Here is a 25,411-nt window from a genome sequence, read left to right as displayed (position 1 = left end):
TCCTCCTCTCCCTTAGCTTCTCTGCTTAGCCTCTTGTGTCTTTGTCTAGTCTCGTGTTTTTTAAGAGTTTTTTCATGTGCTATGTGCAGAGGTGTTTTTTTCTGTTCTCAAACTGATCTCCCTGTTGCAGCTCAGTCTGGGGGTTGTTATTTTTTTCTCCTTATCTTTCCTCATGTTGTGCTTTTTCCATGTTATACCTCTCTGACCTGTCTTCCCCATGTGATGTTTGTGTAATGTATGTATGGTCGGAAGGGTAAGACGGCACTGGCACGGCTGGCAGCCTTAACCCAATTTCCCTCTGGATGAATAAAGTACGATCAATCAATCAATCAATCAATCAATCAATCAATATATCACATGATGCTAATGTTCAAATTTTAAATAGATGAAATTGTCGTTAATAACATCAACATTTTTGATTTTGTGACACTTGAAGAAGGTTTACAGTTGGTTGGCTGCAGTCACTTACTGGACCTGTGTCCTGTTGAGGAAGTCAGTTTTCCCAATTCCTCCACAGGGTGGATCAGGAGAGCTCAGAGGTTCCCAGTGGTCAGTCTGCCCAGCAGCATCAAACACAGCTGGACTCCATATTTATGGTCTGTACATGTACAACAACTACTTTTACATCTATTCTGTTCACAGTCATCTCCATGCTGCTCTTTGTAGACCAGTGGATTGTCAGTGTGTCCAACATGGATCTGATGTTTGGCTCCATGATTTCATTCTAATTGGGTCATTTATAAAGTTTTCTGTTCCAGCTGCTGGAGGACAACATCATTGATTTTGTCAAGAACGAGCTGAAGAAGATCCAGAAGGTTCTGAGTCCAGATTACCCAGAATGCTTAGAGAGCCACAGGAGCAGCACCAGAGAGGCATTTGTGAAGATCACAGTGGACTTCCTGAGGAGAATGAAGCAGGAGGAGCTGGCTGATCATCTGCAGAGCAGTAAGAGGATTTTTGTATAAATATTTAAGCTGCTGGATGAATGAAACATATACGAATGTCTCAAGAGATGTACCAACATGTATTCAAACATGCATTCTTTATGGGAGATGAGATAATCATTCAATTCAATTTAATTTATATAACACAACAACAAGAGTCTTCTTGCCTTGGTGGCGCTGTCACTTGGTGTTCGCTCGCTCTGTGGTAGAGTATCACTTCCTGTTCCTGCTCAAACACAGTGGTGTTTCTGAGTAGCTTATTTGCTTAGCAATTTAATTAACAACTTTTAAATACATTGTTCTTTCATAGTATAATCTTCACGTGCTTCATCCGAAGCACACTTTCTGTGTACTCACTACCTAATTTATAGCCAAAGTATTCACTCACTGTCTCTGTACTGTTTCGCTAGCTTAGCCTAGCTCGTAGCCGACTCGTTAGCACCATGGCTACTTCACCTGTCCCTCCTACACTTTCCTGCTCATTGTGTCAGATGTTTAGTTACTCCTCGGCCTCCTTTAGCAGTAATGATATCTGTGACAAATGTAGCATATTTGCAGCTCTGGAGGCCAGGATTACTGAATTGGAGACTCGGCTTCGCACCCTTCATTCACCCGTAGCTAGCCAGGCCCCTGTAGCTGGTGCAGCCGAAGATAGTGTAGGCCCCGCTAGCTGTTCCCCGGCAGATCCCAAGCAGCTGGGGAAAGAGGGCGGCTGGGTGACGGTGAGGAGGAAGCATAGTCCTAAACAGAAGCCCCAGGTACACCACCATGTTCATGTGTGTTAGGGAAAATGTTCTAAAACACTTCTTCAGTAAAGACTCAGAGAAGAGAAACACACAGAACTTCTTGCTAGCAAGGGCAGCCTCCACTCTAAGAGACTCCAGTGAGAGAACTGCCCCGGTCTTTATTTATACTCCATTGTGTGTGTGTGTGTGTGTGTGTGTGTGTGTGTGTGTGTGTGTGTGTGTGTGTGTGTGTCACTGCTGATCAAAGGGTCATATAACATAAAAACACAAAAGGTACATCCATGGTCATAAAGAGGGTAGTCTCCCCCACCCTAGATGGCACGGTGAGGAAGTCCAGCAGTTAAAGCACTTAGACTAGAACAGACGTAGCTACGTTAATCCTACCATAAAACAAGGTGCGAAATCTCCCGTGCTCCCAGGGTGTGGGGGTGAACCAAGCCTGCAGCCTGCTAGAGATCACACATCTTGTCACTACACAATTGATTATATGCCTCTAAGTATACATGGTTAAACATTTCCTAATACAAATAACTACAAACAGCATCCTACCATAAGCAAACTTATATCACTAAAAGATTATACTGACTACTAAATACAATTTTCCATTGACAATGTGTCTAACAGTTTTTCCCCACTCGGCGACACACCCGCCGGGGGTCAAACTCTGGTAATTGGTGATTCTGTTCTCAGACATGTGAAGCTAGAGACACCGGCAACCATAGTCAATTGTCTTCCAGGGGCCAGAGCAGGCGACATTGAAGGAAATTTAAAACTGCTGGCTAAGGGTAAACGTAAATTCAGTAAAATCATAATTCACGTCGGCAGTAATGACACCTGGTTACGCCAATCGGAGGTCACTAAAATCAATATTGAATCGGTGTGCAACTTTGCCAAAACAATGTGGGACTCTGTAGTTTTCTCTGGTCCCCTCCCCAATCAGACCAGGAGTGACATGTTTAGCCGCATGTTCTCCTTAAATTGCTGGCTGTCTGAGTGGTGTCCCAGAAACGATGTGGGCTTCATAGATAATTGGCAAACCTTCTGGAGGAAACCTGGTCTTGTTAGGAGAGACGGCATCCATCCCACTTTGGATGGAGCAGCTCTCATTTCTAGAAATATGGACAAATTTATTAAACCCCCCAAAATATGACTATCCAGAGTTGGGACCAGGAAGCAGAGTTGCAGTCTTACACGCCTCTCTGCAGCTTCTCTCCTCCTGCTACCCCCCCAAAAACCCATCTCCATAGAGACTGTGTCAGCTTCCAAAAAGACAAAAAACAAACTAAAAACCAGCAACAAACAACTTAAACATAAACAATTACAAAGAAAGAACAATACAGTATCCACATCTGAACCAAAGAGTAAAACAGTGAAATGTGGATTATTAAATATTAGGTCTCTCTCCTCCAAGTCTCTGTTAGTACATGACTTAATAATTGATCAACAAATTGATTTACTCTGCCTTACAGAAACCTGGTTGCAGCAGGATGATTATGTTAGTTTAAATGAATCAACACCTCCGAGTCATTCTAACTACCAGAAATCTCGAAGCACAGGCCGAGGGGGCGGTGTGGCAGCAATTTTTCACACCAGCCTATTAATTAATGAAAGACCAAGACAGACTTTTAATTCATTTGAAAGCCTGATGCTTAGCCTCGTCCACCCCAGCTGTGAAACTCAGAAACCAGTCTTACTTGTTATCATCTATCGTCCACCTGGGCCTTACACAGTGTTTCTGTCTGATTTCTCAGACTTTATATCTAATTCAGTTCTGAGCTCAGATAAAATAATTATTGTGGGTGATTTTAACATCCATGTAGATGCTAAAAATGACAGCCTCAACATGGCATTTAATCTGTTATTAGACTCAATTGGTTTCTCTCAAAATGTAAAAGAACCCACCCACCACTTTAATCACACTCTAGATCTTGTTTTAACATATGACATAGAAACTGAACATTTAACAGTGTTTCCTGAAAACCCTCTCCTGTCTGATCATTTCCTGATAACATTTACATTTACAATAATTGATTACACAGCGGTGAAGAGTAGACTTTATCACAGTAGATGTCTTTCTGAAAGCGCTGTAGCTAAGTTTAAGAATATAATCCACCCACTGTTATCATCTTCAATGCCCTGTACCAACACAGAGCAGAGCAGCTATCTGAACGCTACCCCAACAGAGGTCGATTATCTTGTTAATAATTTCACCTCCTCACTACGTACGACTCTGGATACTGTAGCTCCTGTGAATACTAAGGCCTCAAATCAGAAGTACCTGACTGCGTGGTATAATTCTCAAACACGTACCCTAAAGCAGATGACTCGTAATCTGGAGAGGAAATGGCGTGTCACAAATCTAGAGGATCATCATTTAGCCTGGAGAAATTGTTTGCTGCTTTATAAGAAAGCCCTCCGCAAAGCCAGAACATCTTACTATTCATCACTGATTGAAGAAAATAAGAACAACCCCAGGTTTCTCTTCAGCACTGTAGCCAGGCTGACAAACAGTCAGAGCTCTTTTGAGCCAACCATCCCTTTAACGTTAACTAGTAATGACTTCATGAACTTCTTCACAAATAACATTTTTATCATTAGAGAAAAAATTACCAATAATCATCCCACAGATGTAATATTATCTACAGCTACTCTTAGTACCATTGATGTTATGTTAGACTCCTTTTCTCCAATTGATCTTTCTGAGTTAACTTCAATAATTACTTCCTCCAAACCATCAACGTGTCTTTTAGACCCCATTCCTACAAAACTGCTCAAAGAAGTCCTGCCATTAATTAATTCTTCGATCTTAAATATGATCAACCTATCTCTAATAATCGGCTATGTACCACAGGCCTTCAAGCTGGCTGTAGTTAAACCTTTACTCAAAAAGCCATCTCTAGACCCAGCAGTCTTAGCTAATAATAGGCCAATCTCCAACCTTCCTTTCATATCAAACATCCTTGAAAGAGTAGTTGTCAAACAGCTAACAGATCATCTGCAGAGGAATGGTTTATTTGAAGAGTTTCAGTCAGGTTTCAGAGCTCATCACAGCACAGAAACAGCTTTAGTGAAGGTTACAAATGATCTTCTTATGGCCTCTGACAGTGGACTCATCTCTGTGCTTGTCCTGCTAGACCTCAGTGCAGCATTCGATACTGTTGACCATAATATCCTATTAGAGCGATTAGAACATGCTGTAGGTATTACAGGTACTGCGCTGCAGTGGTTTGTATCATATCTATCTAATAGACTCCAGTTTGTGCATGTAAATGGAGAGTCCTCTTCACACACTGAGGTTAATTATGGAGTTCCACAGGGTTCAGTGCTAGGACCAATTCTGTTTACATTATACATGCTTCCCTTAGGCAGTATCATTAGAAGACATAGCATACATTTTCACTGCTATGCTGATGACTCCCAGCTCTATCTGTCCATGAAGCCAGATAACACACACCAATGAGTTAAACTGCAGGAATGTCTTAAAGACATAAAGACCTGGATGGCCGCTAACTTTCTGCTTCTTAATTCAGATAAAACTGAGGTTATTGTACTCGGCTCTGAAAATCTTAGAAATATGGTATCTAAGCAGATTCTTACTCTGGATGGCATTACCTTGGCCTCCAGTAACGCTGTGAGGAACCTTGGAGTCATTTTTGACCAGGACATGTCCTTCAACGCTCATATTAAACAAATATGTAAGACTGCTTTCTTCCATTTGCGCAACATCTCTAAAATTAGAAATATCCTGTCTCAGAGTGATGCTGAAAAACTAGTTCATGCATTTATTACTTCCAGGCTGGACTACTGTAATTCATTATTATCAGGATGTCCAAAAAACTCGCTGAAAAGCCTTCAACTAATCCAAAATGCTGCAGCAAGAGTCCTGACAGGGACTAGAAAGAGAGAGCAGATTTCTCCTGTTTTGGCTTCCCTTCATTGGCTTCCTGTTAAGTTCAGAATTGAATTCAAAATCCTGCTCCTCACATACAAGGTCTTAAATAATCAGGCCCCATCTTATCTTAAGGACCTTGTAGTACCATATCACCCTATTAGAGCACTTCGCTCTCGCTCTGCAGGCCTACTTGTTGTTCCTAGAGTATTTAAAAGTAGAATGGGAGGCAGAGCCTTCAGTTTTCAGGCCCCTCTTCTGTGGAACCAGCTTCCAGTTTGGATTCGGGAGACAGACACTATCTCTACTTTTAAGATTAGGCTTAAAACTTTCCTTTTTGGTAAAGCATATAGTTAGGGCTGGACAAGGTGACCCTGCATCCTCCCTTAGTTATGCTGCAATAGACATAGGCTGCCGGGGGATTCCCATGATGCATTGAGTTTTTCCTTCCCACTGTCGCCAAAGTGCTTGCTCATAGGGGGTCATATGATTGTTGGGTTTTTCTCTGTATCTATGAAGCGCCTTGAGGCGACTTTTGTTGTGATTTGGCGCTATATAAATAAAATTGAATTGAATTGAATTCTCACAGTGCTTTATGTTGTAAGGTAAAGACCCTAAAATAATACAAAGTAAATATGTATGCATTATTGAACAGGAAGTAAAATCGTTTACTATTGTTTTTTTTTTAATTAGAAATGTTTGCTGCAGTTTGTCAACGTGAATTTAAATCTAATCTGAAGAGGAAGTTCCAGTGTGTGTTTGAGGGCATCGCTAAAGCAGGAAACCCAACCCTTCTGAATCAGATCTACACAGAGCTCTACATCACAGAGGGAGGGACTGCAGAGGTCAATGATGAACATGAGGTCAGACAGATTGAAACAGCATCCAGGAAACCAGACAGTCTAGAGTGTACAATCAGACAAGAAGACATCTTTAAAGCCTCACCTGGAAGAGATGAACCAATCAGAACAGTGCTGACAAAGGGAGTGGCTGGCATTGGGAAAACAGTCTTAACACAGAAATACACCCTGGACTGGGCTGAAGACAAAGCCAACCAGCACATCCAGTTCATATTTCCATTCACTTTCAGAGAGCTGAATGTGCTGAAAGAGGAAAAGTTCAGCTTGGTGGGACTTGTTCATCACTTCTTTACTGAAACCAAAGAAGCAGAAATCTGCAGCTTTGAAGGCTTCCAGGTTGTGTTCATCTTTGATGGTCTGGATGAGTGTCGACTTCCTCTGGACTTCCACAAAACTACAATCCTAACTGACCCTAGAAAGTCCACCTCAGTGGATGTGCTGCTGATAAACCTCATCAGGGGGAAACTGCTTCCCTCTGCTCGCCTCTGGATAACCACACGACCTGCAGCAGCCAATCAGATCCCTCCTGACTGTGTTGACATGGTGACAGAGGTCAGAGGGTTCACTGACCCACAGAAGGAGGAGTACTTCAGGAAGAGATTCAGAGATGAGGAGCAGGCCAGCAGCATCATCTCCCACATCAAGACATCACGAAGCCTCCACATCATGTGCCACATCCCAGTCTTCTGCTGGATCACTGCTACAGTTCTGGAGGATGTGCTGGAAACCAGAGAGGGAGGAGAGCTGCCCAAGACCCTGACTGAGATGTACATCCACTTCCTGGTGGTTCAGGCCAAGGTGAAGAAGGTCAAATATGATGGAGGAGCTGAGACAGATCCACACTGGAGTCCAGAGAGCAGGAAGATGATTGAGTCTCTGGGAAAACTGGCTTTTGATCAGCTGCAGAAAGGAAACCTGATCTTCTATGAATCAGACCTGTCAGAGTGTGGCATCGATATCATAGCAGCCTCAGTGTACTCAGGAGTGTTCACACAGATCTTTAAAGAGGAGAGAGGACTGTACCAGGACAAGGTGTTCTGCTTCATCCATCTGAGTGTTCAGGAGTTTCTGGCTGCTCTCCATGTCCATCTGACCTTTATCAACTCCAGAGTCAATCTGCTGCAAGAGAAACAGCCACCTTCCATGTTTAAATTATTTAGAAAAAAAGAATCGAGACAAACAGAACTTACAGAGAAAAACTTCTACCAGAGTGCTGTGGACAAGGCCTTACAGAATCAAAATGGACACCTGGACTTGTTCCTCCGCTTCCTCCTGGGTCTTTCACTGGTGACCAATCAGACTCTCCTACGAGGCCTGCTGACACAGACAGGAAGTAGTTCACCGGCCAATCAGGAAACTGTCCAATACATCAAAGAGAAGCTCAGTGAGAATCTGTCTGCGGAGAAAAGTATCAGTCTGCTCCACTGTCTGAATGAACTGAATGATCGTTCTCTAGTGGAGGAGATCCAACAGTCCCTGAGATCAGGAAGTTTCTCCACAGATAAACTGTCTCCTGCTCAGTGGTCAGCTCTGGTCTTCATCTTACTGTCATCAGAAAAAGATCTGGATGTGTTTGACCTGAAGAAATACTCTGCTTCAGAGGAGGCTCTTCTGAGGCTGCTGCCAGTGGTGAAAGCCTCCAACAAAGCTGAGTAAGTAAAGATGGATACAAATCAAAGTTATATGTTTAATCACAATTCCGTCATTTACCCAAAGTATGTGAATTAAACTCAGCTTGGAAGACAGTTTAGAAGGTTTTTTAGTTTTGATTAAAACTATGGCTGACAATTTTACAGTGCAACTTGAAATATCCCCAGATAATTGTATTAAATATATGCCAGAAATAATTTATATCATTTTGTAATGAACTAAAAAAAATTTGTAAAAAAAAAAAAAGAAACAAAAACATTTTTCTATGTTAAATTAAGTTTTAAAAAACAAAAATTAAATGCAGCAACCAACCTCCTGCTCTGAACTTGTGCACAGCAAAATACCAATAGCATGGGATTGCTTCTACTCCAGTTGTAGCCACTGATTAAACCTCAAAGATCTACTGTAAAGCAAAAAGAAAGCACCATAAAACATCCATGTCATGGTTTGCCAGGGCAAGCTGTGGGGAAGAGGAAAAAGGAGGACCCAAAACGCAGGAGTCTTCAAGGCAAAACAGTGCATTTATTTACAGTGCAGCAAAATGACAAATAAATCTGAGTCCGCTGACTCCCGTGCCGTGTCTTCTCAAAAGTCTGTGCTCCGTGTTCTCCATTCCTGTGTGTCCGCACACCCCATGCTTGCTGCCCTCCAGTGTTCCACACTCCTCCTGAGGGGAAATAACAGAGGCAGCCATGAAGACACTTAATTCCAGTAGGCATACACACGCAAACTTTAACTAGGCTAGAAGACTGACGTGGAGTCTCACGCAATAATCCAGCACGGAGGAGCGATCAGCCACACTCTTTTTTTCTTTTCTTTTCTTTTTTTCCCCCCAGTCCAGTTTAGTTCTTTTGCCATCAGAATTATTGTCTAAAGACAAAGAAAGATGCCCAATGTATTTACTTTACCAAATGGACCATGCCGTATTGGTGTGTTTGATTCACCATTCTTTTTATTGTTTATTTTATTTTCACTTGCTAAACATGGGACAGACATGACTGGGAGACAGAAAGAGAGGTAGAGAAGAGAGGTGGTGGCGCTGTCACTTCGTGTTCGGTTGCTCTGTGGTAGAGTATCACTTCCTGTTCCTGCTCAAACACAGTGGTGTTTCTGAGTAGCTTATTTGCTTAGCAATTTAATTAACAACTTTTAAATACATTCTTCTTTCATAGTATAATCTTCACGTGCTTCATCCGAGGCACACTTTCTGTGTACTCACTACCTAATTTATAGCCAAAGTATTCACTCACTGTCTCTGTACTGTTTCGCTAGCTTAGCCTAGCTTGTAGCCGACTCGTTAGCACCATGGCTACTTCACCTGTCCCTCCTGCACTTTCTTGCTCATTGTGTCAGATGTTTAGTTATTCCTCGGCCTCCTTTAGCAGTAATGATATCTGTAACAAATGTAGCATATTTGCAGCTCTGGAGGCCAGGATTACTGAATTGGAGACTCGGCTTCGCACCCTTCATTCACCCGTAGCTAGCCAGGCCCCTGTAGCTGGTGCAGCCGAAGATAGCGTAGGCCCCGCTAGCTGTTCCCCGGCAGACCCCAAGCAGCTGGGGAAAGAGGGCGGCTGGGTGACGGTGAGGAGGAAGCATAGTCCTAAACAGAAGCCCCAGGTACACCACCAACCCGTTCACGTGTCTAACCGTTTTTCCCCACTCGGCAACACACCCGCCGGGGGTCAAACTCTGGTAATTGGTGATTCTGTTCTCAGACATGTGAAGCTAGAGACACCGGCAACCATAGTCAATTGTCTCCCAGGGGCCAGAGCAGGCGACATTGAAGGAAATTTAAAACTGCTGGCTAAGGGTAAACGTAAATTCAGTAAAATCATAATTCACGTCGGCAGTAATGACACCCGGTTACGCCAATCGGAGGTCACTAAAATCAATATTGAATCGGTGTGCAACTTTGCTAAAACAATGTCGGACTCTGTAGTTTTCTCTGGTCCCCTCCCCAATCAGACCAGGAGTGACATGTTTAGCAGCATGTTCTCCTTAAATTGCTGGCTGTCTGAGTGGTGTCCCAGAAACGATGTGGGCTTCATAGATAATTGGCAAACCTTCTGGAGGAAACCTGATCTTGTTAGGAGAGACGGCATCCATCCCACTTTGGATGGAGCAGCTCTCATTTCTAGAAATATGGACAAATTTATTAAACCCCCCAAAATATGACTATCCAGAGTTGGGACCAGGAAGCAGAGTTGCAGTCTTACACGCCTCTCTGCAGCTTCTCTCCTCCTGCTACCCCCCAAAAAACCCATCTCCATAGAGACTGTGTCAGCTTCCAAAAAGACAAAAAACAAACTAAAAACCAGCAACAAACAACTTAAACATAAAAAATCACAAAGAAAGAACAATACAGTATCCACATCTGAACCAAAGAGTAAAACAGTGAAATGTGGATTATTAAATATTAGGTCTCTCTCCTCCAAGTCTCTGTTAGTACATGACTTAATAATTGATCAACAAATTGATTTACTCTGCCTTACAGAAACCTGGTTGCAGCAGGATGATTATGTTAGTTTAAATGAATCAACACCTCCGAGTCATTCTAACTACCAGAAATCTCGAAGCACAGGCCGAGGGGGCGGTGTGGCAGCAATTTTTCACACCAGCCTATTAATTAATGAAAGACCAAGACAGACTTTTAATTCATTTGAAAGCCTGATGCTTAACATTGTCCACCCCAGCTGTAAAACTCAGAAACCAGTCTTACTTGTTATCATCTATCGTCCACCTGGGCCTTACACAGAGTTTCTGTCTGATTTCTCAGACTTTATATCTAATTTAGTTCTGAGCTCAGATAAAATAATTATTGTGGGTGATTTTAACATCCATGTAGATGCTAAAAATGACAGCCTCAACATGGCATTTAATCTGTTATTAGACTCAATTGGTTTCTCTCAAAATGTAAAAGAACCCACCCACCACTTTCAACCCCGGAGAGCAGCCAGTTGGCTTTTCTACCTTTAAAACCCTCCTACCAGCCAAATGGCTTTTAGCTAGGCTTTAGCTTCAGCCAAGTGGAAGCTAAATTGGCTAGTCATTCATATGTAAATTAGGTTGTTACCTGGGAATTCTGGAGGGAGGGGAGTGGGGGTGTGTGAATGAGGAGGTGGGGGAGCTGCTAAAAGCTGTGAACTTCCTTTTGTGTTCGTCTTGATGCATTCTCAATCATCCAGGGAAATAAATCTCCAAAAGTCACCAACTTGGAGTGTTTCAGTTTGTCTGTCTTTCTTGGGTCGGATCAAGAGTATACGTATCAATGTATTGCCAAGACTTCTATACCTTTTTCAAATGCTGCCTATTAACATTCCCAACTCTACATTTGATGATTTAGATAAACTTTTTTCCAAATTTACATGGCAAGGCAAGCGCCCAAGGATCAAGTTCCAAACATTAAAACTGTCAAAACTGCAGGGGGGATTGGCTGTTCCAAATCTGAAATATTATTTCAGATGAGATGAGACCCCTGACTGAATGGGTGCGGGATTTGTCTGAAACTCAGTGGCTAAACATTGACAAGACAATGTGCGAAAGATCATTGGAATCCCTGCTTTTTTCTAACATTTCAATTAAAAATTTGCATATGGGGGAATGGACGAGGGTCACACTATAGATTTGGCATAGAATCAAACAATCATTTGGTCTTCCAAAAGAAATTTCAATTTTTCCTCCCTGCAGGGTTTTTCTCCTATTGTGGAAGACTGGCTTCAGATCATGGTCAAATAGCGGGCTTTATAAACTATGTCATGTTGTGAGGAACGGGCACCTGAGCTCATTTGAACAGTTGAGAGGTCAGTTTTGGCTTCCTTCTTCTGACTTTTTTAGATTTCTGCAGCTAAGAAGCTTTTTGACCAGAGATGGGCAGTAACGCGTTACTTGTAACGCGTTACTGTAATCCGATTACTTTTTTCGAGTAACGAGTAAAGTAAGGGATTACTATTGCAAAAACAGTAATTAGATTACCGTTACTTTCCCGTAGGAACGCTGCGTTACTGCGTTACTAAAACCGTGATTTTTTTTGCGAGAATGTCTCATGACAGTGACGTAAGCGAGTGCGACGTTTGTGACAACAGCTGTGTGCAGATCAACAGTGGATCATATATCGATTGTGGGAGAGAGTATGAGCGTGCAGCGTTTAAAGCGTGAAAGTACTGACCTTACTTTGAGTTTGATTCCATAAAAAGTGACAAAAACATTAGTGTCCATCGTGCGTGGGAAGAAAACTTCTTTTTACAGCGAAAAAACCCCCTAAACTTCCAAGCAAGCACCGAGTAGCTACGACGTAATGGGAAACTCACAGAGCTGCCATATCCTTCCACTGACTGCTGCGGCACACCTGCACCAGGGTAAACCTCCGCCTGCCCAGCTCCTGCTTTACAGGTGAAAATAGAGCAACAGGACCACTGAGTCTTTGACTTTATTTATTTTCTGCTGTGTTTTACTTGCATCTATTTGAAAGAGTGAGTGTAAACACAAAAGATATTTTATTTTATGTGCTGGAATGTGCAGAAAATAGGTTTAAATATTAAACAAATTTCTTCCAGTCAGAGAATGTTGCATATAATTACATTTTTGCTTGATGCATAAAGTTAAAAGATTAAAACTGATAAAACAAGTTTTAAAAAGAGACTTTTCCATTTGATTACATTTTGTATGATGGATTATGCAGAAAAAGTAGAATTGGGCTGAAAGATCTATCGCTTTATCACCTATTCAGGTTGTAAATCGTGTTTTTAAAAGTAACTAAGTAACTAAGTAACTAAGTAATTAATTACTTTTGAAAAATAAGTAATCAGTAAAGTAACGGGATTACTTTTTTGGGGAAGTAATCAGTAATTAGTTACTGATTACTTTTTTCAAGTAACTTGACCAACACTGTTTTTGACAAAACATAAAGAATGGAGGCAAGTTTTGGAGCCCTCACCCATTGAGGAAATATTTCTAAAAATATTTCAAAGTCATTCCTCCCCAAAATTAATCAGTAATTTTTATAACGCATTTATGAGTTTCAATGCAAATGCAACTTTGGATATTAAGCCAAGGTGGGAAGCTGAGACTGGCACTCAAATTTCAGAGGACACCTGGGAAGAGGTGTTCGGTGAAGCCCATCTGGTGACTAATTCTGGGCTGTGGAGAGAATTTAAATGGAAGGTGGTCATGAGATATTTAAGAACCCCAGAGATAATGGCCAAAATGAAGCCCACAAATCCTGACACCTGCTGGCAAAATTGTGGTACTTATTTAGGAACCCATTCACATATATTCTGGTCATGCCCAAAACTCTGCTCAAATTGCAATGACATATTTAAAGTTCTCAATACAGTTTTCCAGCAACCATTAACAAAAGACCAACAGCTAGCCATTTTTGGAGTATTACCAAATGGTTTTGCGGGAAACAATAAGAAGTACCTCTTAAGAATCTTGCTTACAGCAGCACTAAAGTGTATTACTGTTAAATGGCTGAATCTTGACCCACCTTCATATATAATATGTGGCTTGATAAAGCAAGAGAAATTTACCGGATGGAGGAAATAACATACGCTCTGCGGATTCAGAGAGAATTGTTTACTGAGCGTTGGCGACCCATACATGCTTTACTGTTTCAATAATTTAGCATAGGTCTGTTTCGTTTTCTTCATTTATGGCTAAGTTTGTCACATGTTATTTAATATTACATAAAGTTTTTGTTTTTGTTATGTTTTGTTTTTGTTTTTGTCTGTTTGTTTATTCGCTTACTTGGGTTTTGTTTTGCTTCCCAGTTTTGTTTCGTGCTTCCTAATTGCAGTTCTTATTTTAATCTACATTTCTGCATTGCGGTTCCTGTAACTGTCCTACTTGTGAACATTGACAAGTACAAGTTGCAATGTTGTAAATTATAATAAAAATTGAGTTTAAAAAAAAGATCTGAAAATGTTGTGTAACACTACAACCTGAAACGACAAATAGATTGCGTTGGCCTGTACAGGAGATAAAGGAAAAAACAACAGCTGTGAAATGGAATAGTCCAAATCACCAAAGTAAACTGGAGCTGGGCTTGTTGCAGGATCTGAAGTTTCTAAACATTTTGTGAGTGTATGCACTCACACTTAGGACCATATAATAATAAATATGTCCGTGATGAAAGCTGGTCAGCACGCTAACGTCCTTACTCCACTCTGTATGCTCGTATGGGTCTGATCCTTTCACTCCTTAGATTTTTTTCGTCGTCCTTTTTTTTTTTTTTTGCCTTTTTGTCAAGTCTGTCTTTGTACAGACTTGACAAAAAGTGTTCTCAGTCGTTTTGTACATAACTGTTTTTGGGGCAAACCCAGGACATGGTCTAGAGATTATGTATCTCGGCTGGTCTGGGAATGCCTTGGTGTTCCCCTGAACAAGAAGGAGGAAGTGACTGGGGAGAGGGAGGTCTGGGCTTCTCTTTTTAGGGTCCTGCCCCTGTGGCCTGGCTCCGCATGAGCGAATGACGATGGATGGCTGGATGGAAAAGAAAAAATTACAAAATAATGCAAGAGTACATCCAGGCATAGTAAACAGTAAACTTGATGCTGTCTTCAATTGGGACTGCACTTGGTTGTAACTAACATTTCAAAACACATTGACAAACACCCCCATAGAAGTATAATGTAGATTTCTCCAAATAGAACTAAACTCCCTTTTTTTTATTGTTCCAGAGTTAACTTTCATGGCATTTATTTGACCATAATGATGAACCAAAATGTTTTTATATAATATCAAATGTAATTGATATAATAATTAATTATAAATTAATTATCTCTTCAGATTGAGTGGCTGTAACCTTTCAGAGAGAAGCTGTGTAGCACTGTCCTCAGTTCTCAGTTCTCAGTCCTCTAGTTTAAGAGAACTGAACCTTAGTAACAACAACCTGCAGGATTCAGGAGTGAAGCTTCTGTCCATTGGACTGGAGAATCCACATTGTAAACTGGAAACTCTCAGGTAACAGTTTTTCATCAATTCACAAAATTATTAAGAATTGTAGCAAATTCCATTCCATACCTTTGCTTTTTTAGTTTCACTTTTTACTGTTTCAGTTTAAGCCACAGGATAATGCTCAGTTTCTGACACGTTTAAGAGCAATAAGGATTTTAGCTAGTCATGAAGTAAAATTAAATATTGGGTCATTCCATCTCAAAGCATCATGTGTCTTCTACTCAGCCATCACACTTTTCTATGGTAAAAAGTTTGAACATATTTAATGATTTCTCAGACATTTTAGCATCAGATATCAAATTATTTTCAAGATGTGTACTCTTCAGAAATGGTCTGTCAACCCATATCTAGGCTTTTTTTTTACACAGTGAAATTTGCAGCAATGTTTGAAAATGAAGAAAAGGTAAAAGACTGAAATTTGCAGTGGTCCTTGTTACAATCAATGAATTAGGATATGTAACTTGGACAGACTCACAGGGTTCCATTCTAGGACCAATTCTGTTTACATTATACATGCACTGGCTAGGCAGCATAATTGGAGCGCATAGAATAAATTTTCTTTGCAAGACAGATGATATCCAGCTTTATTTATCCATTTATCCAGATGACATATGCCATTAAAAAAACAGCAGTGGTGTCTTGAAAACCTGAATGACTTCTAATATCCTGCGGAACAGAAAATGTATTTGCTTTATTTTTGTCACCTTGAATTTTATGTTGCACAATATTCTGCGTGCTTTATTTTGCAATTGGTTGCTGTTGTTTAGGAAGTAAGAGCATGTCATCTGCTAATTGAAAGATTTTTGTTTCAACTCCTGGCTACATCCCAACTTCACTAATTCATTTAGGCCTGTTGCTTTAACATCTATAGTGATAAAGTCCTCTGAAAAGATCATATGGAAGAAATACTGCAGCAGGTAGAAAAGCTTACTGAACCACTGCAATTTGCACAATTTGCACACGGGCCTTGTAGGGACATTGAAGAGGACCCTACAAGGCCTGTGTGCATCATTACTTTATTACATTTCCTATATCGTCATCTGGATAAGACCAGAGAATGTGTTTTGCTACTATTTATAGACTTTTCTTCAAGTTTTAATATATCCAGGTACATCTTTTCATTGACAAGCTTCTTAACCAGTTTAAACTTGATTTTAATCTTGTTGGTTGGTTTTTCATCAGTTCAGTTTCATATAGCATAAGGCAATAAGGATTCCAGCCAGTCTTGAAAGAAAATTTTATATTAGCTAATCAAGTAACTCCTCACCACACCATTAATACATTTCAACACTAGAGGTTTTGTCTTTTTTTTTGTCTTTCAGATTGAATGGCTGCAACCTCTCAGACAGAAGCTGTGAATGTCTGTCTTCAGTTCTCATCTCCCAACCCTCTAGTCTGAGAGACCTGGGCCTGAATGACAATGACTTGCATGATTCAGGTGTGAATCTTCTGTCTGCTGGAGTGAAGAGTCCTTTCTGTAAACTGGAAACTCTCAGGTCAGAATTGACTCCACTAATGAACATTCAAAATCTGAATTACATCAGTAAATAAACACCTTACTCAAGTAGAACTTCTCAAATTACCTTTTAACTAATTCGAATGGTTCTGTAAACTGCCATGTTAATATATATGTTAGTCTCACATATGCTAGACTGGATATTTTAGGTTTCATCCCAAAGTATCACACAGATGGTATTTGAACCATAGTAGAATTCAATTAAATTGAATTCAGTTTTATTTATATAGCGCCAAATCACAACAAAAGTTGCCTCAAGGTGCTTTATACTGTAACGTAAAGACTTTACAGTAATACAAAGGAGACAGAGAAATCCCACCATTCATATGACCCACTATGAGCAAGCTTAATATCAAAAGTGGAAAACTCCCTTTTAACTGGAAGAAACCTCCAGCAGAGCCATTCTCTAGTAGACACAGCCATCCACTATGAGTGCTTTAGGGGTTAGGACATGAAGACAGGACAAAGCAGAGATGAGATGCTGAGACCACCCAAGTGGAAGCCTTCTGCCACTTAGTTACACTTAGAAATTCTTTCCCAAAAAATTATGAATAGAATCAATGACAAAAGACACCCCTGGCGGAGTCCAACACCCACTGGGAAGGAGTCCAACTTACTGCTGGCAATGCAGATGAAGCTCTTAAAATAGTTGTATAAGACCAAATGGCTTGTATCAGGGGGTCAGAAAGCCCATACTTCTGAAGCACACAGAATACTCTGAGGGACATGGTTGATTCCTTTCTCCAAGTCAGGAAAAAAATGTAGGCTGGTTGGGCAAACTCCAATGTACCCTTAAACATCCTTGGGAGGGTAGCTGATGCAGTGTTCCTCGACCTGTATTTGGTGCACACCCTCCAGTCCCCTTCTTGAAGATGGGAACCACAACCCCAGTTTGCTAATCCAGTGGTCCCACCCCAGATCCCCACGTAACATTGTACAGGTATATCAACCAAGACAGTTCTACAACATCCAGACCCCTCAGGAACTCATGGTAAACCTTGTCGGCCCCAGACTATGCTATTGCAGACACGTCCGTGTGATTAAGGAGGTCCTCAAAGTATTCATTCCTCCACCTGACATTATACTCAGTTGAAGTCAGAAGTGCTCCACCCATGCTCTGCACACTGCAAGGACTCCTTCTTCACCAGTGTCCACCACCTGGTTTGGGGTTTACCACCATGACAAGCACCAACCTCAGCATTGAAAGTGCTGAACATGGTCCATTCACTTCAATATCCCCAGTCTCCCTCAAAATGCTGCCAAAGCCCTGCTGAAGGTGGGAGATGAAGATTTCATGGACCAGGGCCATTGCTAAGAATTTTAGCAATGGCCCTGGTCCATGAAATCACCCTCACTTTATGTTTAGGTGTGTCAGATCTGTCCAGCATTATTTTCTGCCACCTGATCCAGTTCACCACCAGCTGGTGATTAACAACTCAAAATGACTCAGCCCCTCTCTTTGCCCAAATGTCCAGAACATACACCCACAGATCAGATGGTACAATAAAAAAATGTATCACTGACTTGTGGCCGATGTTGTACTGGAGGCACAAACCCCCATCTTTTAACATGGTGTTCATTATGGACAAACTTTTGTATTCACAGAAGTCCAGTAACAGAACACTGCTTTGATTCAGGTCAGGCAGCCTTGATCACACCCCTCCAGGTCTCATTGTTTTTGCCCCATCATCATTGAAGTCTCCCAGTAAGACCAAAGAGTCCCCAGGTGGAGTGGCTTCAAGAATCCCCCCACAGGGGCTCCAAGAAGTCTGGATACTCTGAAATCTTGTTTGGCACATAAGGGCAGATAGCAGTCAGGACCCATGGGTCTGCTGGTCTGGTTCCAGAGCCCACATTGTGTGTTGAGGTGAGCCAGAGTATATCTACCTCTGGCCTCACACAGTCCTTCCCCACCAGACACACAACCCCCTCCACCAGGTGGAAATTCTCAGGGGTGGAATTCCTCGGTTTAACCTCACCAATATGCTTCAGGAAGACTCGTTAAAAATCCTCATAAACCTCGACAGAAAACCTGCTTTTTCTCTGTGTAAGCCTGGTTGCGATTGTTGTTTCAGCTGGTCTCATGTTGGTAGTTGGTAGTCTTCACAATGATAAACAGTGTTTTTATTAGTATTTTGAATTGTATTAACAGACTGATACAGGGTAGATAGTGCATTCTCATGCACCTTCAGTGAAGGGTTCACAGATGGACTTGTTGTGTCTGCAGTCTGTCAGGATGTGTGATTGCAGAAGACAGTTGTACATCTCTGGCCTCAGCTCTTAACTCCAACCCATCCCACCTGAGAGAGCTGGACCTGAGCTACAATCATCCAGGAGAGTCAGGGATTAAGCTGCTGTTGGCTGGACTGAAGGATCCACAGTGGAGGCTGGAGATTCTCAGGTATGGAGAAAATGTCTGAAAGAGGGGGAAGAGCTGGAAACATTTCCTGTGTCTTTCACTCCCTTCCGGTTTTTTTCATGCAGATGTGACATGAATAATCAGACATGGAGGAATATTTTCCTTTTTCCAAGAAGAACTTCTTGTTTGTTTTATGTAGATGTGAAACAAACAAATAGAGATGCAGAAACATTTTCCATAAACTATATCAAGAGATATTCTTGCAGGAGGACAAGAAGAATAAATTCTTCAGAAGCAATAATTAAAACTGTCTGATTCTCCTCAATTAGTCATCACGTTGAGAACCTATTGTATGTTTAACTGTACAGAAGAAAAAAACCTTTAATATCTGTAAATTGAAGGCAAAGAACATATTATGTAACCTATCTTAACAGAGAGACTGGAATCTTGTGTATAAAAGAGGAATGGTCACAGCTGGAATATAGACATAGCTAAGTCCAGTGAAGTGGTCTGCTTTAAACTAGATAAAAAACAATAATGGTCTTAAAAATATATATATATTTAAAATAAAATAATTAAACATACCAACAGAAAATGCATTTAGCTACATTCTGGACTCTGTTTCCAGATTGCCGTAGCTAGCAAGCTGATTGGAGACTGTAACATGCCAATCAAAGTTTTTGCATCCAAGTCTGTGATTGGTTGGTTTTATAATCATAATCATAATCAGAATACTTTATTGATCCCTAGTTGAAATTATTTTTGGTTACAGTGCTCCAGTATAAACAAACAGTAACAAAGACAGTAAACTAAGTAAGAATAGCACAATATATATATATATATACATGCATATATATACATAAAAGTCACTTATTAATAAATAGCTAAAAAAGGAAGAACATGTGCAAAAAGGGTGTAGCTATTGCAGTAAACAGTGTGTTAAGTGGATGAGTTGTACAGGGAGATGGCCACAGGCAGGAAAGATTTCCTGTGCCGTTCAGTGGTGCTTTTCGGTAATCTCAGTCTCTCACTGAACGAGCTCCTGTGACTGACCAGCATGTCATGGAGTGGGTGGGAGGTGTTATCGGCCACAACAGAATCATAGAAAATCCTGAGCATTTTCTGGCAGATGTTGAAGGACCTCACCTCAAAAAATAGAGATGACTCTGGCCCTTCCTGTAAAGTGCTGTGGTGTTTTTAGCCCAGTCCAGTTTATTGTCAATGTGTACTCCAAGGTATTTATAGTCCTCCACAATGTCAACACTGACCCCCTGGATTGAAACAGGGGTCAAGTGTTTCCTGGTCTTCCTGAAGTCCACGATCAGTTCCTTGGTCTTTGCCACGTTGAGCTGCAGATGATTCTGCTCACACCACGTGACAAAGGAGTCGACCACAGCCCGGTACTCTGTCTCATCATCCCTGCTGATGCATCCAACCACCGCAGAGTCATCAGAAAACTTCTGAAGATGGCAGGTCTCTGTGCAGTGGCTGAAGTCTGTGGTGTAGAGGGTGAAGAGGAAGGGGGAGAGGACAGTCCCCTGTGGTGCCCCTGTGTTGCTGATCACCTTGTCAGACACACACTGTGGGAGACGTACATATTGTGGTCTTCCTGTCAGGTAATCAACAATCCAGGACACCAGAGAAGCATCCACCTGCATCGCTGCTAACTTATCACCCAGGAGGGTCGGCCTGATGGTGTTGAAAGCACTGGAAGAGTCAAAAAACATGACCCTCACAGTGCTCGCCAGCTGGTCCAGATGGGTGTAGACACGATTGAGCAGGTAGATGATGGCGTCCTCAGTTCCGAGACGAGGCTGATAAGCGAACTGAAGGGGATCCAGATGTGGTCTTACTATGGGTCGCAGCTGGTCCAGGATGAGTCTTTCCAGGGTCTTCATGATGTGGAAGGTCAGTGCCACGGGCCTGTAATCCTGGGGGCCACTGGGACGTGGCGTCTTTGGTACAGGGACGAGGCATGATGTCTTCCACAGCACTGGGACCCTCTGCAGACTCAGACTCAGCATGAACAGCTTATGAAAGTCTCCACACAGCTGGGGGGCACAGGCCTTAAGGACGCGGGGAGTCACGGGGTGGCTGTAGCTCAGGTGGCAGAGCAGGTCAGCCACTAATCAGAAGGTCGGTGGTTCGATCCCAGGCTGCATCCTGGCTGCATGCCAAATATCCTTGGGCAAGATACTAACCCCATGTTTGCCTACTGGTGGTGGTCAGAGGGCCCGGTGGCGCCTGTTTCCGGCAGCCTCGCCTCTGTCAGTGCGCCCCAGGGTGGCTGTGGCTACAATGTAGCTTGCTATCGCCAGTGTGTGAATGTGTGTGTGAATGGGTGAATGACTGAATGTAGTGTAAAGCGCTTTGGGGTCCTATGGACTAGAAAAGCGCTATACAAATGCAGGCCATTTACCATTTACTCCATCTGGTCCAGCAGACTTGCCTAAGTGGAGTCTCCTCATTTGCATCCGAACCTGGTATTGAGTGAAGGTGATGGGTGGGGGAGGGGTGTCAGGACTGTCACAGGAGGCAACAGTGCTATAGGGCTTTGAAGTTGATGTCACGCCGCAATGTATTGTGGGAGCGCGGCGTCATTTTCTGGGTCCACAAATCAAAACAAACACACTGTGTTGGAACGATGATGACAAGAAACATGCTTAAAAGCAGCTCAAAAGAAAACGGACGGTATAGAGACCGATTGCGTCCAGAGGCAAAGCAGCAGTACTTGAAAAAAATAGAGTGCATCACAAATATGGACCCATATGAAATACTTCAGTGGAGTAAAGACCCAGACGACTTACTGCCACTGTCCTACCCCGATATCTTCACGTATCTTGTTAACCCTAACCCTCACGTTCGGATTTCTGAGTGCCCCATGTGAAACGTTGGTACCCAGTCTGGATTTGTTTGATCCATTTCATAGGCAGACTTCCCTACAGTTGTGCGAAAGAATTAGCGAATTGTTACATAGCACGTATGTCTGCACAGTCACTCAATTATATGTTTGTTGGCAATTTCTACAACCTCCGAGAGCCCCAACGATAATATTATTAAGCTATAAAGAGTGATATGAACATATATAGAACTTACCAGAGTGAAAATGTCTGGAGAACACCAACAGATATCAGGAGATGGAAGCGAACTGGATATCAGCTCGTCTCACGGCTGCTATCCAGGCAAGACGCCTTCGTTTTGTAAGGTCCGCCATATAAGCTCCCTCATGTTGCTTTAAGGTTGGGAAAGAATAAAAAGACAAACCCTTTTTAAGCTTATTCCCGTGTCGGTCGTGCGATCAAACGTTGCAGCCGACCACACAGCAAGGACGAACAATGCCTTTTTTGCTTGCGCTTTGTTTGGACCTGGAAAATGGCGCATCGGGCCAAAATCCTTTCCACGCCAACTCCTGTGACATCACGCTCCAAAGCCCTATTTGAAGAGAGAGGCTGGCACAGCGATGTGGCTCTGGATTCCAGGCTGACTACAGGTGAGGTTGTGGGGGTGTGAGCAGACACTGCAGTGTTGAATCTTTTGAAAAACAGATTCAACTTGTTAGCTCTATTCTCACCTCCCTCAGCTCCCCTGGTGTTGGTTGGCCTGAATCCAGTGATGGTCTTCATGCCCCTCCACACCTCTCTCATGCTGTTCTGCTGGAGTTTCCACTCCAGCTTCCTCCTGTAATTGTCCTTAGCCTCTCTGATCTTGTCCTTTAGTAACAAGAAGTTTGTTTACATGGGCAGATTGGCACATAAGCACAGAAAAGAGATGTGTAAAAGCAAAAGACATTGTTCATTCTCGAGTGAGTGAATGAGTGAGTGAGTAAGTTGGGGTGGTGTGTAAGGGGATGTTTTCTGTCTGATGGATAGTCTGGATACATTCAATTCCTATGTTGGTCACTTTTGAGTGGGAACATGTCCTTTAAAGCACATATTAAAAAAAATGTAATACTGCTTCCTTCGATTTGTGCTTCTATTTGTGCAATATCTCTAAAATTAGAAACCTTATGTCTTAGAGTGATGCTGAAAAACTAGTTCATGCATGTATTACTTCTAGGCAGGACTACTGTAATTCGTTATTGTCAGGGTGTCCTATAAACTCACTGAAAAGCCTTTTGCTTCCCTTAATCAATTCTCCATTTTGAAATACTGCTTCAACGTGTTGAATAATCAAGACCCATCTTATCTTAATTTTTTTCAATTCAATTTTATTTATACAGCACCAAATCACAACAACAGTCGCCTCAAGGCGCTTTATATTGTACGGTAGATTGTACAATAATAGATCCAGAGAAAAATCCAACAATCATTTGACCCCCTATGAGCAAGCACTTTGGTGACAGTGGGAAGGAAAAACTCCCTTTTAACAGGAAGAAACCTCCAGCAGAGCCAGGCTCAGGGAGGGGCGGCCATCTGGTGATGCAGGGGGTTTCCTCTTGTTAGAAGGGAGTTTTTCCTTCCCACTGTTGCCAAAGCACTTCCTCATAGGGGTCTTTCACCTGATAAATCCTTCAAATCCTACATATACATAGAAAAACTGAATACCTTTAAAATGAAAAAGAATATCGCTACTAAAATATAAAAAACATTATCTTCAAGTTAAAAACATTTTAAGACTCAAAGTTTAAAGTCTTCTAAAGCCATTGGAAAATAACTTTTAAAGTTTTAATCAGTCATATTTCATTTAATACAGTGGTGTGCTGACAGATCCAGGATCAGTCCAAATCATCAGCAGTTTGATCCATGTATAGATTGAAGTATATTTGTGAAAATGTTGGACTGTTCCTTTATCAGTGTCTAACATTGTGTGAATGAGAGCCATGTAATGTCCATGTGTGCATGCTGAAAGAGACTGTGCTGCTCTGACCCCCCTCCTCCTTTCAGGGTGGAGCCTGCTGGAGTCCGATGGTTGAGACCAGGTCTGAGGAAGTGTAAGTGTGTTTTTAATGGGATTCATAAAAATGAAGCAGCACACATTCAACCATCTTCAAACTGTCACATCACTCATTCACATCTCTGATGTCAGGAGTCATCATCAAAGTGTCAATCAATGAACAGATGATGGATCAATAACTGCAGCTGGATTGTGTTTGTTCTCTCCATCAGATTCCTGTCAACTCACAATCGACAAAAACACAGTTCACACAAACCTCCAACTGTCTGACAACAACAGGAAGGTGACACATGTGAAGGAGGTTCAGTCATATCCTGATCATCCAGACAGATTTGATGTTTGTCAACTGCTGTTTAGAAATGGTCTGACTGGTCGCTGTTACTGGGAGGTCGAGTGGAGAGGAGACGTTTGTATATCAGTGAGTTACAGAAATATCGGAAGGAAAGGAGGAAGTGATAATTGTGTGTTTGGAGGAAATGATCAGTCCTGGAGTCTGATATGCACTGATGACGGTCCTCATTCTGTCTATCACAATGACAGAGAAACACCCATCTCCTCCTCCTCTTCGTCTGTCTCTAACAGAGTAGCAGTGTATGTGGACTGTCCTGCTGGCACTCTGTCCTTCTACAGAGTCTCCTCTGACACTCTGATCCACCTCCACACCTTCAATACCACTTTCAATGAAACTCTTTATCCTGGATTTTTGGTGGAATCTGGTTCGTCAGTGACTCTGTGCTGAGTTGAGTGTAAAGAGCATCTTTCTGTTAGAGAAATAATCTGACTGTTGAACAGATAGTTTACTCAGAAACACATTTCCAGATTAATGGATTCAAACAGTTGATGTTTAAACTGTTCTAAATGATTCTTTGTAAATCCCCAAAAGTTGATTTTGTTCATCTGGACGTAGCGTTTTTAGTGTGAAAAACGTTTCGTCACTCATCCAAGTGACTTCTTCAGTCTCATCTGACTACAGGTTTCCCCAATCTTATAAACAGTACATTTGCATATTAACTGAAACTAGCACCACTGAACGAACAATGTGCTGTGATGTCAGTTCCTTGATCTTTAATATGCACATAATAACCACTGATCAAAGCTCATTGATCAACAACCACTGATCAATGACCATGAGTACCATTCACAGAGAGTTGGGGAATGGCTACAATCACAGCACTGTAAGGTGGCGAAACATGTACCTTTAGGCCCCGTTCTCGATTCAGAGATGGTCTCTCCCTTTTAACGTAAATGGCCTTCTTAACTCCCCACTCAAACCAGCGTTCCTCCATGTCCAGGATGTGTACATCCTCATTATTGAAAGAGTGTCCACTGGCCTGTAGGTGTAAATAGACTGTGGAGTCTTGACCTGACGAGGTGGCTCTTTTGTATTGTGGTCTAAGGAGCTTGGAAAGAAAAGCGTCTGGAATTCTTTAAGTTGCTTGAAGACATTTTACCTCTCATCTGAGAAGCTTCTTCAGTTCTAGGGTCAAATGGTGGAGAGTCCCAGATATAAGCCCTGTGGGAGTGTTCCCCCCAGAGAGGGACAATGGACCCCCTAATGATCCTCTACCTAATCACATAAGCCAAGGTGTGAAAATGG

The 25,411-nt window shown here is 41.9% G+C and overlaps 1 protein-coding gene across 1 annotated transcript; it reads left to right on the top strand.

Moving 5' to 3' along the window:
* The first annotated feature begins 233 nt into the window (after nucleotides 1-233).
* Nucleotides 234-24,553, top strand: LOC143416648 (protein NLRC3-like). The gene is made up of 9 exons (XM_076882096.1): nucleotides 234-253; nucleotides 518-596; nucleotides 759-945; nucleotides 6,273-8,091; nucleotides 14,879-15,052; nucleotides 16,369-16,542; nucleotides 18,790-18,963; nucleotides 23,805-23,851; nucleotides 24,027-24,553. The coding sequence occupies exons 1-9, from the start codon at nucleotides 234-236 to the stop codon at nucleotides 24,551-24,553; spliced, it is 3,201 nt and encodes a 1,066-aa protein (XP_076738211.1).
* Nucleotides 24,554-25,411: the final 858 nt, after the last annotated feature.

This window comes from Maylandia zebra, linkage group LG3, assembly GCF_041146795.1.
Source record: "Maylandia zebra isolate NMK-2024a linkage group LG3, Mzebra_GT3a, whole genome shotgun sequence".
Classification (NCBI taxonomy): domain Eukaryota; kingdom Metazoa; phylum Chordata; class Actinopteri; order Cichliformes; family Cichlidae; genus Maylandia; species Maylandia zebra.
Note: the sequence above shows the minus strand (reverse complement) of the source record. Positions and strands in the feature narration are given on the sequence as shown.

Bases quoted from the DNA above. Each gene is read 5' to 3' on its own strand.
- LOC143416648 (XM_076882096.1), top strand. From the start codon at position 234: ATGTATGTATGGTCGGAAGG. The intron at 946-6,272 runs GTAAGAGGATTT...TTTTTTAATTAG, and splicing joins GGCTGATCATCTGCAGAGCA to AAATGTTTGCTGCAGTTTGT. The intron at 16,543-18,789 runs GTCAGAATTGAC...TTGTGTCTGCAG, and splicing joins TGTAAACTGGAAACTCTCAG to TCTGTCAGGATGTGTGATTG.